This window comes from Rhinoraja longicauda, chromosome 22 (genome assembly GCF_053455715.1).
Source record: "Rhinoraja longicauda isolate Sanriku21f chromosome 22, sRhiLon1.1, whole genome shotgun sequence".
Taxonomy (NCBI): domain Eukaryota; kingdom Metazoa; phylum Chordata; class Chondrichthyes; order Rajiformes; family Arhynchobatidae; genus Rhinoraja; species Rhinoraja longicauda.
In genome coordinates, this window is record NC_135974.1 from 13,976,064 (window position 1) to 13,996,602 (window position 20,539).

General features: G+C 41.9%; 1 protein-coding gene across 5 annotated transcripts in view; it reads left to right on the forward strand.

The window, feature by feature from the left end:
• The window catches only part of ncoa6 (nuclear receptor coactivator 6), a 55,611-nt gene that overhangs the window by 1,853 nt on the left and 33,219 nt on the right, over positions 1–20,539 (forward strand). For all 5 annotated transcript variants that reach the window (XM_078418771.1, XM_078418770.1, XM_078418766.1 and 2 more), the window contains exons 2-3: positions 16,649–16,909; positions 18,278–18,433. In XM_078418771.1, coding sequence (XP_078274897.1) covers positions 16,687–16,909; positions 18,278–18,433 — 379 coding nt within the window. In that variant the 5' untranslated portion in view covers positions 16,649–16,686. The remainder of the gene's footprint in view (positions 1–16,648; positions 16,910–18,277; positions 18,434–20,539) is intronic.

Here is a 20,539-nt window from a genome sequence, read left to right on the forward strand (position 1 = left end):
GGTATTTATTCACAAAATGCTGGAGTAACTCAGCAGGTCAGGCAGCATCTCGGGAGAGAAGGAATGGGCGACGTTTCGGGTCGAGACCCTTCTTCAGACTGAAGGTTTAAGGTTATTGTTGACTTGGCTTCCACCTACCTTTTGTGGAGTATATGTATTTGGCCTGGAAGTGTCAGCTTTCTTGTTGACACAAGAAAGAGTACAGTGGGAATTTAAGAGGATATTGCCATGTCTGAGCAATCCTGGTTATGAAGAACAATTGATTGTAATGGTTATTTTCTATTGAAAAGGGAAACTGGAAGGAATTTTGAAGCATAATATATAGAAACAGAAAATGGGTGCAGGAGTAGGCCATTTGGCCCTTCGAGCCAGCACTGCCATTCACTATGATCATGGCTGATCATCCAAAATCAGTACCCTGTTCCAGCTTTTTCCCCATATCCCTTGATTCCCTTAGCCCTAAGAGCTAAATTTAACTCTCTTGAAAACATCCAGTTAATTGGCCTCCACTGCCTTCTGTGGCAGACAATTCCACACGATCACAACTCTCTGGGTGAAGATGTTTTTCCACATCTCAGTCCTAAATGGCCTACCTCTTATTCTTAAACTGTGATCCCTGGTTCTGGACTCCCCCAACATCAGGAACACATTTCCTGCATCTACCCTGTCCAATCCTCTAAGAATTTTATGTTTCTCCAAGATCCCCTCTCATCCTTCTAAATTCCAGTGAATACAAGCCCAGTCGACCCATACTTTCATCATGTGTCAGTCCCGCCTTCCCGGGAATTAACCTGGTGAACCTACGTTGCACTCCCTCAATAGCAATAATGTCCTTCCTCAAATTAGGAGACTAAACTTGCACACAATACTCCAGGTGCGGTCTCACTAGGGCCCTGTACAACTGCTGTAGGACCTCTTTGCTCCAAAACTCAAATCCTCTCGCAATGAAGGCCAACATGCCATTTGCTTTCTCTACTGCCTGCTGTACCTGCATGCTTACTTTCAGTGACTGATGTACAAGCACACCCAGGTCTCGTTGCACCTCCCCTTTTCCTAATCTGACACCATTCACCTTCCTGTTCTTGCCACCAAAGCGGATAACCTCACATTTATCCACATTATACTGCATCTGCCATGCTTCTGCTCACTCACCCAACCTATCCATCACCTCTATCCAGCATCTTCCTCACAGCTCACACTGCCACCCAGCTTTGTGTCATCTGCAAACTTAGAGATGTTACATTTGATTCCCTCGTCTAAATCATTAATATATAAACAACTGGGGCCCCAGCACCGTGCCTTGCGGCACCCCACTAGTCACTGCCTGCCATTCTGAAAAGGACCTGTTAATTCTTACTCTTTGCTTCCTGTCTGCCAACCAGTTCTCTATCCATGTTAATACCCTACCCTCAAAACCATGTGCTTAATTTTGCCCACTAATCTCTTGTGTGGGAACTTGTCAAAGGCTTTTTGAAAGGCCAGATACACCCTTCTGGGGGTGTATCCTTATACAGGGATACACCCTGTATCTCTCCCTTATCCATTCGACTTGTTACATCCTCAAAAAAGTCCAAGAGATTAGTCAAGCAGTGAGCATGACAGATCTATTTCCCAGAGCACATGTTGAAAGTGCCTAGATTTAAGGTAATTTACAGAAGAATTAGAGATTGAGTGGAAAGTATCCTTTCAAAATTAGGGAATGTCTAAGTGGTGGTGATATTCACGTTGCAATTAACCAATGTACTTGGATGAATATTTGAACTATGACATGAGGCTTTAGCCCAATATCTCTAGTTTTTGACTGAAATAGGAACAATAAACTTGCCAAAAATACAGATTTCAGTTTACTACTTAGTGACATTGATACAAATATTTACTTGTGTATGCCCTGCAATATTTTAAAATCCTGCACCTATTAAATGCGGATGCAAAGTGTTGGAGTAATTCTGGGTCAGGCAGCATCTCTGGGGAATATGGATATGCGACCTTTCGAGTCGGGACCCTTCTTCAAACGCCTTAAAAGGTCCTGACACGAAACGTCACCTATCCACGTTCTCCAGATGCTGCCTGACCCACCCAGTATCTGCAGTTGGTTGTTTCGTCACCTATTCAGTTTGTTTACTTTACTAAATTTTGTACATTTTTTCTGGCAGTTTGAACAGCTGAGGTGAATAGTCGTGCAGCAAATGTTAACTTCTTTAATGTAATTTACAGATAGATGTAAAGGAGGAAATGTTATTTTACTTGAAGAAGAATGCTTTATTGCAGAAGTAGTTGTGTTGTAGGAACAATACTCTTTTTTTTTTTTTAACTAGTTCTGCTTTCCATCCACACTTATTTATTCTTGTGAAAAGAACCACATAGTTAATTTCAGAAATAACAGTTATGATAGGTAGTAAATTTGAGATTTTTGAGCTTTACTTTTAACTGACAGAAGTGACAGGTGGTCTACTTATTAAATTGTCACGTGAGTGGCTGTTGAAATATTTGAATTATTTTTTAGAAGTAGCACTTTGTTTTATAAATGATTAGTTTTAATTCACAAGATGTGAACGTCACTGGCAGGGTCATTATATACTTTTAACCTTAAAGACAGTTGTAAGCGAGGAGACAAGAAACTGCAGATGCTGGAATATTGAGCAAAATACAAAGTGCTGTAGGAACTCAGCGGGTGAGGTAGCATCTGTAGAGGGAATGGACATGACGACATCCTTCTTCGGACTGATTGGAGTGGAGAAAGCTGAAAAAGTGAGTGGACACGCAACGTTGTCTGTCCATTTCCTCCACGGATGCTGCCTGACTCGCTGACTTCCTCCAGCACTTTGTGTTTTGCTCAAGATTCCAGCATTTGTCTCCATTTTACTACTCCTGTCTGAAATGTCCTCAAAGTATGCACACTTTGAAGTCCTCACCTCTCCAATGGGAGTTCTGTCAAATTTCCAGCCTTCTGTTATTCATTTATTCCCAATTGATTTAATTATTTGACTATAAATTCTTTAGCTGCCTCGCTCGGTGTGATTCTAATTCAGTTTTAAAATGAGCTCCACATTTATTAGAGAAACCAGGAACTGCAGATGCTTGTTTATGAAAAGAAGAGACGCTGTGCTGGAGTAACTCAGCAGGTCAGACAGAGGACATGGATAGGTGAAAGGGTTAGTGTTCTTCAGTCTGAACAAGGATCTCAACCCGAAACATCACCTATTCATGTTCTCCGGAGATGCTGCCTGACTGCTGAGTTACTCCAGCACCTTGTGCCTTTTCCCCCTTCATTTAATAATCTAGTAGTTTAACCAAAATGCTCTCTTGCTGGCTGACATAAACGAAAATGAAATGTGCAAGGAGGTGTGAAATTTTGTTTGGACATTGTTTGCATTTTTTTGGAATGTATATATTTCTCAAGAAACTAGAGTTAAATTTGATTGCTAGGTGCATTCAAGTATGTGACATAATTGTTAATTTAAATATGTCAACATTAGTTCTGTAAAACTTGTCTTCAGATTGAAATAATCAGTTTTGACAAAAGCTTGTTTCACACTAAGTTATGTTCCACTTTAAGTAACAGTTAGACAGGGATTCTGGAACAATGCACAAAGTGCTGGAGTAATCCAGCAGGGACAATAGACCATAGGTGCAGGAGTAGGCCATTTGGCCCTTCGAGCCAGCACTGCCATTCAATGTGATCATGGCTGATCATTCTCAATCAGTACCCCATTCCTGCCTTTTCCCCATACCCCCTGACTCCACTATCCTTAAGAGCTCTATCTAGCTCTCTCTTGAGTACATTCAGAGAATTGGCCTCCACTGCCTTCTGAGGCAGAGAATTCCACAGATTCACAACTCTCTGACTGAAAAAGATTGTCCTCATCTCTGTTCTAAATGGCCTACCTCTTATTGTTAAACTGTGGCCCCTTGTTCTGGACTCCCCTAACATTGGGAACATGTTTCCTTCCTCTAACGTGTCCAACCCCTTAATAATCTTATACGTTTCGATAAGCTCCCCTCTCATCCTTCTAAATTCCAGTGTATACAAGCCGAGTTGCTCCAGTCTTTCAACATATGACAGTCCCGCCATTCCGGGCAGCTTCCATGGAGGGAAAGGACTGGTGATGTTTTGGGTCGGGAATGATTGCACTGAGGGGTGGGAGGAACCTGGAAAAGATGTAGGAGCGGGACAAAACCTGGCAAGTGATGGGATAAAAAAGGAATTATTAGGACTGTACGCATGTTTAGTTCCATAAGGTCGGCAGAACCTTTCTCCACACAGATGCTGCCTGACCTGCTGAGTTTTCCCAGCAGAATGATTATTGCTCTATTTTTTAAATGGGACTCAACGTGAATCCCTGTCCTTTGTTCACCCGTCTGCCAGTCCAATTTGATTGCGAGTTACTCTTGAGTACGTGACATGCTTGTGATTTAAATATGACAGCATATGTCATCCTTTCCCTCTCACTTAAACCTCTGGCCCTTTAGCTCTTGATTTCCCCACCCTATTTATTTCCACATGATTGTATGCACCTCTAAGATCACCCTCTGCCTCCTGCACATCATTGAGTAATGAATTAAGCCCTTTTCTCTACAGATGCTGCCTGACATACTGAATTCCTCCAGCAGATTGGTGCTCCAGATTCCAGCATCTGCATTTTCATTTTGAAACTTTTTTTTGTACATAGCATGAAGAGCAGAAGCCATAAAAATGTTTAATATATTACTGAAGTAGGCTTCTTCATTGTATGCTGATCAGTGATTTTTGATGCAGTGCATTGTTTTGGTGAAATGTTCTACTTGTTGAGATTGCTATGAAATTGTATTTTATTTAGATGAGAATTGCAAAAGTATGCAAAGTCTTTATAGTCGGGGCACCCAGTGGCACTTGCATGTTTTATTGGCAATGCATTATATCTGTAGACTTTATTACTTTTTTGTAGATATGAATGTTGAGTTGATGGTGTTTAAATGGACTGGAGCGAGGTGATTCAGAGGAACATTTCAATTCCTTGGATTTATTTTATTGAGCTCATGTGATGTCTGCTGGTATATTTTTGTTTTCATTCTATTCATTTAAGGCTTTCACCAAAGTTCTAGGGTATCCCTGGTGCAACGTTTTTTAGATCGGATAATCCTTTGAGGTCTAGATTCACATCAATTTGTTGAATTGTATATTTTTTCTCAATGTAACATTCTATACCGTCAGACTATTTTGAGAGGTAGCGGGTTTTGTTTTTCGTATGATGTATTGGTTTAGTTTTTTTTTTGTTTGGTGTTTTGGTTTAGTTTTGTTTTTCGTTTGATGTATGCACCGAGTATTTTGTGTAGATTTTGTTCTTGCCCTTGCTTAATTGCATCAGATCAGTAAGACTAGTGTAAGAAAATAACTGCAGATGCTGGTACAAATCGAAGGTATTTATTCACAAAATGCTGGAGTAACTCAGCAGGTCAGGCAGCATCTCAGGAGAGAAGGAATGGGTGACATTTCGGGTTGAGACCCTTCTTCAGACTGATGTCAGGGGGGCGGGACAAAGGAAGGATATAGGTGGAGACAGGAAGACAGTGGGAGATCGGGGGAGAGAGGGACAGAGGAACTATCTAAAGTTGGAGAAGTCAATGTTCATACCACTGGGCTGCAAGCTGCCTAGGCGAAATATGAGGTGCTGTTCCTCCAATTTCTGGTGGGACTCACTGTGGCACTGGAGGAGGCCCATGACAAAGGTCAGACTGGGAATGGGAGGGGGAGTTGAAGTGCTCAACCACCGGGAGATCCGATTGGTTAATGCGGACTGAGCGCAGGTGTTGAGCGAAGCGATCGCCGAGCCTGCGTTTGGTTGACAAATGGAGCAGCGGATGCAATAGATGAGGTTGGAGGAGGTGCAGGTGAACCTCTGTCTCACCTGGAAAGACTGTTTGGGACCTTGGATGGAGTTGAGGTGGGAGGTAAAGGGACAGGTATTGCATCTCGTGCGGTTGCAGGGGAAAGTGCCCGGGGATGGGGTGGTTTGGGTAGGAAGGGACGAGTGGACCAGGGAGTTACGGAGGGAACGGTCTCTGCGGAACAAGGGGAGGGGATGTTCTTTAAATGGCTGCTCGTTATACCATCCGTTTGATTGTTAACCTGGGCAAATCGAGGCTGGTTTTGCAGTTAGAGAGTCATAGACATGCAGCACGGAAACAGGCACTTTGGCCCAACTCATTCATCTGCCCAAAATGCCCATCCAATAGACAATAGGTGCAGAAGTAGGCCATTCGGCCCTTCGAGCCAGCATTGCCATTCAATGTGATCATGGCTGATCATTCTCAATCAGTACCCCGTTCCTGCCTTCTCCCCGTATCCCCTGACACCTTAAGAGCTCTATCTAGCTCTCTCTTGAATGCATTCAGAAAATTGGCCTCTACTGCCTTCTGAGGCAGAGAATTCCACAGATTCACAACTCTCTGACTGAAAAGGTTTTTCCTCATCTCCGTTCTAAATGGCCTACCCCTTATTCTTAAACTGTGGCCCCTGGTTCTGGACTCCCCCAACATTGGGAACATGTTTCCTGCCTCTAACGTGTCCAACCCCTTAATAATCTTATATGTTTCGAGAAGATCCCCTCTCATCCTTCTAAATTCCAGTTTATACATGCCTAGTCGCTCCAAGCTAGTCCCATTCCCTCAATTTAGCTCGTATCCCTTAAACCTTTCTTATCTATGTATCTGTCTCAATTTCATGGTACCTGCCTCAACTATCTCCTTTACCTGCTCATTTGATATACCCGCCATCCTCTGAGTGTAAAAGGTCCCTCTCACTTAAACCTATGCCCGTTTAGTTTGTCTTATTGGCCACCATTTTATACCCACAGCGCACCAGGCAATATCATCTGCGTACTGAAGCTGAAGTTTTAAACCAAACTAAATAGACGAGGAAGGGCAAGACAATAATGTCGCTTTAAAATGTGTGAAGTTTCTGAAGGAATGAAGCTGAAAGGATTCGGTATGATTTTGATATTTATGACTAAAGATATTTTATGACTTATGGGCTCTTTGCATTTCCTATTTCTTTTACAGCAAGCTGCTGTAAGAACAAACTTCATTTCTATCTATGTTGTCCGGGCAGATTTTTTCCCATTTTTGATGATGCACATCCCCAATGAATCATGGTTTTCATAGAAAATATATTTTGTTGATTTCAGTCACCAGCCTCAAATTCTACAGAGCCAATGTGCAAACTGATTTACTTTGCCACTGATCCTAATGTAAAGGATGAAATTCAGTCATGAAACAGGGGTATACATTTAATTGTCCATGTCCTAATCAGATTGAAAGTTACTGCTTCAGTACCCTTAAATAAACAACAGTTCCCCTTGCTGGGTGTTAAACTGAAAAGCTTCTTGTTGAGGATTATACTCTTGATTATCTGACCCATTTGTAACTGGAACATGGATTGAAACACAGACATGGAAACCTAGAAAATTGGTGCAGGAGTAGGTCATTGGGCCCTTTGAGCCAGCACCGACCGCCATTCAATCTGATCATGGCTGATCATCAAAAATCAATACCCCCGTTCCTGCCTCTTCCCCCCATATCCCTAGATTCCTTAAGCCCATAGAGATAAATCTAACTCTCTCTTGAAAACATCCAGTGAATTGGCCTCCACTGCCTTCTGTGGCAGAGAATTCCACAGATTCACAACTCTGGGTGAAGAATGTTTTCCTCGTCTCAGTCCTAAATGGCCTACCCTTTATTCTTAAACTGTGACCCCTGGTTCTGGACTCCCCCAACATTGGGAACATTTTTCCTGCATCTACCCTGTCCAATCCTTTAAGAATTTTATATGTTTCCATAAGATCCCCTCTCATCCTTCTAAATTCCAGTGACTACAAGCCCAGTCGACCCATACTTTCATCATATGTCAGTCCCACCATCCCAGGAATTAACCTGGTGAACCTACGCTGCACTCCCTCAATAGCAATAATGTCCTTTCTCGGATTAGGAGACTAAAATTGCACACAATACTCCAGATGCGGTCTCACCACTGCCCTGTACAACTGCAGTAGGACCTCCTTGCTCCTAATCTTAAATCCTCTCGCAATGAAGGCCAACATGCCATTAGCTTTCTATACTGCCTGCTGTACCTGCATGCTTACTTTCAGTGACTGATGTACAAGCACACCCAGGTGTCATTGCACCTCCCCTTTTCCTAATCTGACACCATTCAGATAATAACCTGCCTTCCTGTTCTTGCCACCAAAGAGGATAACCTCACATTCATCCACATTATACTGCATCTGCCATGCTTCTGCCCACTCACCCAACCTATCCAAGTCACCCTGCAGTCTCATAGCATCCTCCTCGCAGCTCACACTGCCACCCAGCTTTGTGTCATCGGCATATTTGGAGATGTCACATTTAATTCCTTTGTCTAATTCGGTAATATATATATTATAAATAACTGGAGTCCCAGCATCGAACTTTGCGGCACCCCACTAGTCACTGCTTGCCATTCTGAAAAGGATCTGTGAATTCCTACTCTTTGCTTCCTGTCTGCCAACCAGTTCTCTATCCATGTCAATACCCTACCCCCCAATACCATGTGCTCTAATATGCACACTAATCTCTTATGTGGGACCTTGTCAAAGGCTTTTTGAAAGGCCAGATGCACCACATCCACTGGCTCTCCCTTATCCATTCTACTTGTTTCATCCTCAAAATTCAAAAGATTAGTCATGATTACCCCTTCATAAATCCATGCTGACTTTGACCGATCCTGTCACTGCTTTCCAAATGCGCTGCGATAACATCTTTAATAATCGACTCAAGCATCTTCCCCACTACCGATGTAAGGCTAACTGGTCTATAATTCCTGTTTTCTCTCTCTCTCTTTCCTTAAAAAGTGGAGTTACATTGGCTACCTTCCGGTCCACAGGAACTGATCCAGAGTTGAGAGAACATTGGAAAATCAAAGGTATCACAAAATGCTGGAGTAACTCAGCAGGCCAGGCAGCATCTCGGGATAGAGTCTGAAGAAGTGTCTCGACCCGAAATGCCACCCATTCCTTTTCTCCTGAGATGCTGCCTGACCTGCTGAGTTACTCCAGCATTTTGTGATACCTTCGATTTTTACCAGCATCTGCAGTTATTTTCCTTCCCGAAAATTGGAAAATGATCACCAATGCATCCACAATTTCTAGGGCCACCTCTTTGAGTACTTTGGGATGCAGACCATCAGGCTCTGGGAATTTATCTGCCTTCAGTCCCAACAGTTTACCTAACACCTTTTCCTGAGAATGTGGATTCTCTTCAGTTCACACCTCCCTCTTGATCCTCGGTCCCTTAGTATCATATCATATCATATCATATATATACAGCCGGAAACAGGCCTTTTCGGCCCTCCAAGTCCGTGCCGCCCAGCGATCCCCGTACATTAACACTATCCTACACCCACTAGGGACAATTTTTACATTTACCCAGCCAATTAACCTACATACCTGTACGTCTTTGGAGTGTGGGAGGAAACCGAAGATCTCGGAGAAAACCCACGCAGGTCACGGGGAGAACGTACAAACTCCTTACAGTGCAGCACCCGTAGTCAGGATCGAACCTGAGTCTCCGGCGCTGCATTCGCTGTAAAGCAGCAACTCTACCGCTGCGCTACCGTGCCATTTCTGGGAAATTGTTTGTTTTCTTTAGTGAAGACAGAACCAAAGTACTCGTTTAACTGTTCTACCATTTCCTTGTTTCCCATTATAAATTCACCTCTCTGATTGTAAGGGGCCTACATTTGTTTTTACAAATCTGTTCCTTTTTACATATCTAAAGAAGCTTTTAGAGTCAGTTTTTATATTCCCTGTGAGTTTTTTTCATGCTCTTTTTTTCTCCCTCTTAACCCATTTGTCGCCCTCTGGGGTTCTAAATTTCTCCCAGTCCTCCGGTTTGCTGCTTCCTCTGGCCAATTTATATGCCTCTTCCTTGGATTTAACATTATCCTTGATTTCCCTCGTTAGCCACGGTTGAGCCGCTTTCCCCGTTTTATTTTTTCATCAGACAGAGATGAACAATTTTTATTCATCCATGCGGTCTTTAAATCTTTGCCTTTGCATCTCCACCGTCAACCCTTTAAGTATAATTTGCCCGTTTATCCTAGCCAATTCCAGTCTCATACCTTTAAAGTCTCCTTTCTTTAAGTTCGGGACCCTATTCTCTGAATTAACTGTGTCACTTTCCATCCTAATGCAGAATTCCACCATATTATGGTCACTGTTGCCCAAGGGGCCTTGCACAACAAGATCGCTAACTAATCCCTCCTCATTACACATTACCCAGTTGAGGATAGCTTGTCCTCTAGTCGGTTCTTCTACATATTGATTTAAAAAACGATCCTGTATACGTTGAGAACTACCCTGGCCTCCAAACCCGGTTTTCTACTGGTTCTTGGTGGGTACCAGTCTGGCTGTTTAGTTACCAACATTTCATACCGATTAGCTTCAAGAAATGAACCAAATTAGCCAAGAGGATGCATTTAGCTTGCTTCTAAACTATGTATGTTTAGACAGGACACAACATTATGGTCACTGTTGCCCAAGATCGTTAACTAATCGTTAACAAGATTGCTAACTAAACCTTCCTCATTACACAATACCCAGCCAAGGATGGCCTGCCCTCCAGTCGGTTCTTTGGCATATTGGTTTAAAAAATCATCCCATATACATTCCAGGAAATCCTACTCTGTGCTTGGTTTGGTTGGCCCAATCTATATGTAGATTAACGTCACCCATGATAACTACTGTACCTTTGCTACACGCATCCCTGATTTCCTGCTTGATGCTATTCCCAACCTCCCTACTGCTGTTTGGTGGTCTGTATACAACTCCAACAAGCCTGTTCTGCCCATGGCTATTTAGGCTGGATCTAGAATAGGGAGTTAAATCCCTGACTTGAATTGCCTTTGGAAAGACGAGGCATAATTTTTCATGTTATTGGCACCAATACTGGGGGGGAACAGAATTCTGCAGTTTGTATGCAACACCAAAGAAGGTAGGGATTTTGAGTCCTCGTGGAGAGGAAAATAGAGTACTGTACTCAAGACTTTCAGACCATCATGGGTGGGCTTGAAGGTAAAAGATGGTATTCATAATCAGAAGCTGTGACTGCACCAAATGATGAAAATGAACACATAATAAAAAACCGCAACAAAGAGATGAAATATGAAGACATTAAAGAATAAATTTGATAACAGGGAGTGTGTAATAAAAGGAAAGCAGGCAGTAAAGCATTTAAGGGTTAAATAAGAAACAAAAATAAATAGACTTACTAGTTCAATGCAGGCCTGCTAGAAACTGTGATAGAAAGTAGAAATTGGACAACTTGTAGCAAAGGCAGAGCGGTTTTAACAAACATAGAAAATATTGTTTCATGAAGCCATTCAGCACTTTGTGCCTGCTCCATTCTATACGATCCCCATCTACCTTAATTTTGTTGATATCTAAAACCTGTTTAATCCCTTTATATACACCCCCTCCACACCCCCATGCCTCACAACCCCCCCCCCCCCCCGTAGATAATGCCAAAGATTCCCTTGTGTAGAATTTTCTTCCCTTCCCTTTCTTTTGTGTGATCCCTAACTCTACAGTATAGCCAGGGGAAACATCAACTCTGTATCATCCCAATCAACCTTTTTTAAACATTTTGTATGTTTCACTGAATCCACTTCTTATTCTTCTAAACTTGAGAGAGAATAAGTTAATCTGCATCATACATCCTTGTATGACTCCAGACCTTGTTAAAGCTCCTAGTATAGTTTTTTTACTGTAGAACACTGGAAGCATTATTGAAACCGAGAGGGATCATGTTAAATTTGAGCCAGATTTAGTTAAGAGCATTGGAGAGTGTAAACATGTTGACATTAGTGATTTAATGTAGTGTTTGAGTGGGGGAAATGTGAAACAGCTGCTAACATTTAAGATTTGGCTAAAGCCAACTTTCTTGTGAGGAGGCTGAGATTCTTATGGTAAACTGGAAAAATCTAGATAAAGGATTAATGTGTAAACTGAGAGATCAATGATAAATTCTCTTTTTAATTGTTAACTTGAGACAGCGATAACTCGAGGAACAAATGCTCTACTTGCCAAAAGAAATATAGGTATGGCAATGTATTAGCAGCAATTTATGTTTAATGTGGATATATTGCCAATTAATAATTTGCTCTTTAGACATGTTGTTACTTAGAATTGCTTTAGTCCATGTGGTGAAGATGCTCCCACAGTGCTGTTGGGTAAGTAGCCAAGATTTCAGTGTAGCAATAGTGAGGGATCTCACTGCATTGGCAATGGTTGGTCCCAGCTTAAATATTGTTTTGGTGTTGCAGGCACAAACTGCTTCACTCTCTGAGGAGTGCAAATGGAATGGAACTTTGCACAATAGTGAACATCCTTGCCTGAACTGGTGACATGGTTATTGATAAAGAATTGAATTTAGGCAGAACCCTGAGGAATTCTGATTTTAACTGAGGGTATCCTCTGACAACTAGACTTTAGAGGTACAGCACGGAAACAGGCCCTTTGGCCCACCGAGTCCGCGCCGACCAGCGATCACCCCGTACACTAGCACATACTAGGGACAATTTACTATTTTACCGAGGCCAATTAACTTACAAACCTGTACATCTTTGGAGTGTGGAAGGAAACCTGTGTACCCAGAGAAAACTCAGGCAGTCACAGGGAGAACGTACATACTCTGTACCGACAACACACTTTGTCAGGATCGAACCTGGGTATCTGTAAGCTGTAAGACAGCAACTCTACTGCCCCATAACTCTCTTTCGCAAGCAATGAGCAGTGTTGGAGGTGTTTAGTTTATTGTCATATGTGCCGAGGTACAGTGAAAAGCTTTTGTTGCATGCTAACCAGTCAGTGGAAAGACAATACATGATTACAATCGAGCCATCCAGTGTACAGATACATGATAAATGAAATAACGTAAAAAATGTTTAGTGCAAGCAAAGTCCAGTAAAGTTCAATCAAAGATTCTGTTTGTTGATCCCGAAAGACATAGTATTTAGGCAAGGATGTTATTATGATGGTTATTTGTGAATTGGCAATTTGTTAACAGTGTCATGGCCAATTCAAGTTTTCTAAGACATGGTGAATATCGAGGTTTTTTTTTAATGCAAAGTTGAGAAATAAGCAAGTTACAGAGCCCTGTTCCAGTGAGGTTTAATCATATTAACATTCAGGAATGATGATTTGAAGAAACAAAAAAATTCTCATTGTAATCTAAATGCAGAATCATATCTATTCATTTGTTTGTTGTTAGAAAATAACACTGGGATTAAACACTGAAGATGGAATTATGAAAGCAAAGCAGTGTTTGATAAAGCTATTGGAGATTTTTGTGAATGGAACTGTAGAATGGATAAAGGATAACCAGTGAATGTCATGTATTTAGATTTGTAGCAGACCTTTGCTAAAGTCCCATTAGAAAAAGTGAGAGTCCAAAATTAATGCCAATAGGATTTAGAGTAATCTACCTGCTTGTGTCAGGAAACCACGGCACGATGGCGCAGCAGTAGAGTTGCTGCCTTACAGCGCCAGAGACCTGGGTTCGAATCTGATGATGGGTGTGTCTGTATAGAGTTTGTACGTTCTCCTCATGACCACGTGGTTTTTCAAGGGGTGCTCTGGTTTCCTCCCACACTCCAAAGACATCCAGGTTTGTAGGTTAATTAGTTTTGGTAAAATTGTAAATTTTCCCTAGTGTATAGGACAGTGCTAGTGTACGGGGATCGTTGGTTGGCGTGTACACGGTGGGCCGAAGGGCCTGTTTCCGTACTGTATCCCTAAACTAAATAGGTTGGTCTTGCTGGCAGGTGGTAACTGGTGGGGTATGACAAGGAGCTGTCCTTGGGTCCCAGCTCATTGTCAGCAGCCGCAAACTGGGTGTAAATAAAATGGAGTGACTGGAATCACTTTCAGACTCTGATATTATGCAAACTTTGTGAGTGGGTTGTTAATGCTGAGACCTTTTCTTGAAATATGCTTCTTTAAACAAATGGAGCAAATGTGATTATGATTTTGCAGGTTCTTGGGATATTGATAACACTGGGAAGGTTACATTATTGTACAGCTCACATTTCCCAGCGAAAATGTTAGTGAAGTAACTTTATTGCCACTGTGAATGAAGTGGTCGCCATGTAGATAGGGTACACAGTTTTGCCTAGTCCCTCAATCCAATAATATTTATTTGATATCTAATGAACCTACCAAAATCGTCTGCAAAAGATACAGTGCTGGAGTGACTCAGCAGGTCAGGCCGCATCTCTGGAGAAAAAGGATGGGTGATGTTTCGCATCTGGATTCTTTGAGGGACTCAACCTGAAATGTCACCCATTTTCTCTGGAGATGCTGCTTGACCCGCTAAGTTACTCCAGCACTTTGTGTATATCATCTGCATGCTTGGATAAGTCTGCTTTCTATCTCGTCGTCCAAATGATTTATAAAAATGTTAAGGAGCCGCAGATGCTGGTTTAAACCAATGATAGACACAAAAAGCTGGAGTAACTCAGCGGGACAGGCTGGAGAGAAGGAATGGGTGACGTTTCTGGTCGAGACCTCGCTCCTTCCTTCTGTCCAGAGATGCTGTCTGTCCCGCTGAATTACTCCAGCTTTTTGTGTCTACTTATAAAAATGTTAAATTGATATGCCCTAATATCTGTTGGACCTCGTGATTCGTAGGGACCTCCTTGTCATTCCCTACTCCTGCACTCAGTCAATTCTATAGACAATAAACTGTCATTGGCCTGTAGATGGAACATGGGTCTTGTTGGTCAATGTGACTGCTGTGTACTTCAGTGAGAGTTGTGATAAATGTCATGAGCTAGATTGTGCTAGTTTTTAGTTAGCAATTCAGCGGGGAACTAGCAAATCGTTGCAATGCTTGTGATAATGCTCTCCTGCATCAAAATACCACTCTATGTAACATATTGGGGGTCATGTGGCTATATGCCTCACCACCTTCACTCTTCACTGCTAGAGTTGTCATTGGAGTTCAGCGGCAGTTTAGTTTTAGTATAGTTTGTAGATACAGTGTGGAAACAGGCCCTTCGGCCACTGAGTCTACGCTGACCACTGATCCTCGTACACTAGCACTATCTAACACACTAGGGGCAATTTACAATCTTTTGCCAAAGCCAATTAATCTACAAACCTGTAAGTTTTTGGAGTGTGGGAGGAAACAGGAGCACCCTGGTGTATTTATTGAGGTGAGCAGCCACATGTTCTGTATGATCTCGCAGCTGTGTGCCTGGCAAAGCTGACATATTGAGCACTGCTCAATTCGTTTGAATCAGTTCACCGATCTTCATTTAAAAGGCTTTAATTAATGTTCTAAAGCACATGAATACAGAATACAGAGAATGCAGAGCCTTTATTTGTCATTCGGTACCGAGGTACCGAACGAAATTACGTTACCAGCAGTCACACAAAAAAAAGAAACACAAGACACATAACCCCAACACAAACATCCATCACAGTGACTCCAAACACCCCCCTCACTGTGATGGAGGCAACAAAACTTCCGCTCTCTTCCCCACGCCCAAGTCCCCGCGGCCGAGCCGCACCAGGCGCTGAAACATCCCGCGGGCGACGGAAGGCCCTGCGACCGTACCGTGCGCAGCTAAGTCCCGCGGCCGTGCCGGGCGATGGAAGGCCCCGTGGCCGAGCCGCACCAGCGATGTAAAGTCCCGCGGCCGAGCCGCGCCGGGCGATGTTAGGTCCCGCGGCCGAGCCACGCCGGGCGATGGAAGGCCCCACGTTTAAATTTTTTTTTTTAAGCGCAAACGGAGATACGACTCGGAAAGGGTCGCATCTCCGTTGAGGAAAAGATTTTTTAAAAGGTTTCCCCCACCCCCCCCCCACCACCCCCCACATATACACAGCTAAAGATAGGCTATTTCATACATCTAGCACTAACAAATAGACAAAGAAAGAAGAAAGACAAACAGGCTGCCGGCGAGCCGCAGCTGCAGGGCAGCGTCGCCACTTCCGGTATAGTATAGTTTAGAGTGCAGGGATTGTCAAAGTCTGAGGTTAGGGCTTCTGAATCCTTTGCTTGAGATTTACTCCTTGTTTGGGGATAGCAACGCCAGCAATGCTTCCAGAGCAATGGGAGCCCTGCAGTTGCAAGGGTCCAGCAGGATGTAAATGTGAGGCAAAGGCTGGGCCGAATGGGATCTAGCTTAATTAAACATGAATTCTAGTGGTGTTGAAATGATAAAATTATTGTCATTGTATTCAAAACTTTATTGTAATCCAAATGTGAGTAGCAGTAATGTAAGATAAGAAAATAACTGCAGATGCTGGTACAAATCGAAGGTATTTATTCACAAAATGCTGGAGTAACTCAGCAGGTCAGGCAGCATCTCGGGAGAGAAGGAATGGGTGACGTTTCGGGTTGAGACCCTTATTCAGACTGAAGAAGGGTCTCGACCCGAAATGTCACCCATTCCTTCTCTCCCGAGATGTTGCCTGACCTGCTGAGTTACTCCAGCATTTTGTGAATAAATACCTTTGAGTAGCAGTAATGTTCAGTACAACACTGTCCGAGCAAACATTGTGAATCAAATCATCGTGTATTTCGTCCAAGGTGCACAATTTGCATTAACCTGTTTTAATTTGCCCATTAGCTTCTATGGCTCACCATCCGGCCTAAGTCTGAAACGAAATGGACTCGGACGATCTACCTAGTTTGGAAGGCATGATCGGCACCGTGTGGTCTACACCCATTGAGGGGATGAACCTGGTGTTAGACGAGGCTCATCTGAATCTGGAAGTTGGCGAGAATGACTTCACCGTTTGGATTGCTTTCAAGGGGAACATGAAGGATGGTGATTTTTCAAATAAACTAGACCAGATTGTTAATAACATGCCATGCCTTCTGAAAATGGGTAAGAATTGTATTCCAAGAAGTTCTTCAAAACCGTCACCTTTTCTTATGCAAACCAAAGTAGCTTTTGCAATAAGAAGTTTGACATCTGTAATGGTGACATTCATAACATTGCTCACTGTTTATTCACGAGAATGTTTTGATCAGTAGTGGTAGTGGGAGCGACTGAGGGTGGCCTCCATCTATCTTCATTCCCCAATCTGAAAATACATTAGCATGGAGCTCCTAAATTACCCCGATTTTTAACAAAATAACAACGCAAACTGACAATGCTACCCTTCCCTGATATGTCCACTGCTGATCAATCAGAATGAAGATTTTAAAACAGCAATATTTGACCTACATTTGCTTAGATTGTGGAAAAATGTAACAAGCAGCATATTGAAGATTTAAATGTCCAGGAAAATGGGACCGAACAAGTTTAATATTGTTTGCTAACCTTGGACATTAAAATGTATTCAAATTTATTCTCTGCTGTTTTAATAATGGTTAGACTCAGTCCATAAAAGAATGTAATCTTAACCCTTGTTGAAAATAATGTATTAGGTTTAGGTCTATTATTGTCATGTTTTGAGGTACAGTGAAAACCTTTGTTTACATGCTATCCAATGACAGATCAGATACACAGACGCAAGGAGCTGCAGATGTTCATTTACAAAACTGACATTGCTGGAGTAGCTCAATGTATCAAGCAGCATCTCAGGGGAACGTGGATAGGTGACGTTTCAGATCGGGACCGTACTTTACATTGATTGTGGAGGGGCAGGGAAAGAAAGCTGGAAGAAAGGAGGGGCAGGTCAAAGCCTGGCAGATAATAGGCTGACACAGACAGGTGAGAAGGGTTCTTTGGGCTAATTGTTGGACGAAGGCCAGAGATGAAAAGACAGAAGCCCCAACTTGACTTGCACCTATTTTTCCCCTCTCCTTCCACCTACATTCCTTCCTCCGTCTTCACAATTCGTCAGTCCTTTTGTCTCTCATCTTGTCTTTCCATCTCTGGCCTTTGTCCATCCATCTGTTGATCAAGAAACGCTCCTCACTTGTGTTGGCCAATTTGTCCTGCCTCTCATCTCATCAAATGTTCTTCTCCCCACCCCCAACAATAAGCCTAAAAAAGGGTCCCAACCCGAAACATCACCTATCCGTGTTCTCCTGAAATGCTGCCTGACCTACTGAGCCACTCCAGCACTTTGTCTTCAGATCAGATATATCATACAGAGATAGTCAGAATATTCTCACCCTTGTAGCGCATTAATTGGCACCCTACTGGCAAACTGCAAAATGTTTGTAGTTTTAAATGAAGAATTATTTTGTATGAAGAGAGTCAAAAATCATTAACGACTATGAAACATTTGGTGACCTCTACTAGATTCGAAGAAACTGAAGCTCGGGAAAGTGGAGCCATGGAACAGTGTTCGTGTAACGTTTAATATTCCCCGAGAAGCTGCAGAGCGGTTACGACTGTTGGCTCAGAATAATAACCAGCAGTTGCGGGACTTGGGCATTCTTTCTATTCAGATTGAAGGTATCCTATGTCTTCTCTGTTTTATTGTGAGATGAATAGATGTTTCAGCTGAGTTGTGAAGAGATTCAATAGGATGCTACAACTATGGGTGGAAAGTTTGCAAGAGTGTAGCAATGCAATGAACAAAATCTAAAGTAAACGTTACTGTTCTGAAGTTTTATCCTTGCTGAATTTGATTATCCAAGTAATGCCTGATGGATTCCAACTACCTGTAATTTGGTTCGGGTCGGTTATCAATTAGAATTCAAAGTCATGGGGCTTTGGTTAATTTGGACTGACCATGCCAAGAGCCAAGATTGTTTTATTGTCATATGTCCCAAAATGGAACAATGAAATTCTTACTTGCAGCAGCACAACAGATATGTAAACATAGTTTCTGTAAAACCCATAATAAACAACAACAAAAGTTTTTTTATATATGGGTGTTTCTGTAAATAAGGGTGTCAACCTGTGACATGGGTGGCCAGATTTGAAAGTTATTAAATTATAATGAAATATCACAGCATTAAAAATAGGCCTACCTATGGTCCTTTTGAGCTAATTTGTGATAAAAATCGACCAAAATTTAATACTTTCAAAATTTGAAAACAAAACTCGAATTTAAAAAAAAATCTATAAGTTAAAAAATATATATACATAAATGAGAAAGAATATAATAATAATAATAATAATAATAATTCATTTATTTTATATAGCGCCTTATCGGGTGCTCAAAGCACTTTACAAAGACAATTAACATAAAAACAAACAGACAAACTATCCTGACGGAAAAGCGGCGAATAAACAACGCCAGCGTCCTCTCACGTCAGGGTCCGGCAGTAGACATCAAAAAGCACAGGACACACAGATACAATTTTTACACAAACAGCCATCACAGTGATTGCTCCAGGCATACCCTCACTGTGATGGAAGGCATCTTATCTCCTCCTCATTCTTCTCCCGTGGTGCCATGAGGTGATCGAGGCTCCCAACTTTTTGAAGCCCCCACCGGTCGATGGAAAGTCCCAGGGCCGAGCCGAGCAGGCCGATAGTAACCTTTCATTGAATTCGATGTTAATTTACTCGAAATTTGCCCGGAACCAAAAGCATCAGTGTGGACAGGAGCGTACTTTCAACGAGACATGGCGTTATCAGGGACCAGATCACCTTCGATTCCCTTCACTACAGTGCACACACTTTGCAACAACATTGCAACAAGCAATGAAAGTTTAACGGAATGTAAACATTTCTATAGTAAACAAGAAGCAACATTTACGAGAAAGGAACGAAAAAGTGCAAAAAGATTTTTACTAACCAATGGTTCCAAGCAAAAAAAAGTGAACACAGTGTTATTCAGAGTGCCCACAACGTGACCACTGGGACACTGTCTCTTATACTGATTTCCAAGCTCCCTTACAAAATGTTGGCACGTAACCCACCACGAGGACCGTAGTTCAGGTCAGGGTCATTACGTGCAAAAAAAACGTTATAGCATTGACGATGTCAAAAAACAGGAGGGACTACAGAATAAGACATCGATAAAATAGGTGAGCAAAATAGATTTTTATTTCATGATTTTAAGTTCTATTCATTATTAAGTATTTCAATGGAAAGCTTAAACACAAAATGTAAACAATTTAAAACAAAAACAATGAATATAAAAATGGTTACTCTGCTTTTAATTCACACGTGATCAAAGGAACTGATACTCGCGTTGTGCTGCAAAAACTTTAGACACCAGAAAACCATCTAATCGAGTGATAAATGATAACATTCATTAGCATAATAAGAATTTGGCTTGTTTAGAGTTATTTAATTGCAAAATTAATGTAATCTTTCTGGTATAAATTAGCCTAAGGATTTGATTTAATCCTGCTTGAAAAATGTCACAAAGGCAGGAAAACACAGGGACCTATCTGATATTTTTCTTTGTATAGACAGATTTATTTATTTTTGCTTCATCTCATTATTTTGGCTATACACCAGGATCTGTGCTACTAAAGATACAGGATATGAAACAATGGAAATATATGACATAAAAACAGGAAAATAACCTGGAAGTTTGGAAGCCTTCAGTTTCACTACTGAGTGCTATATGTACGGAAACACCCATATACTACAGTGCCC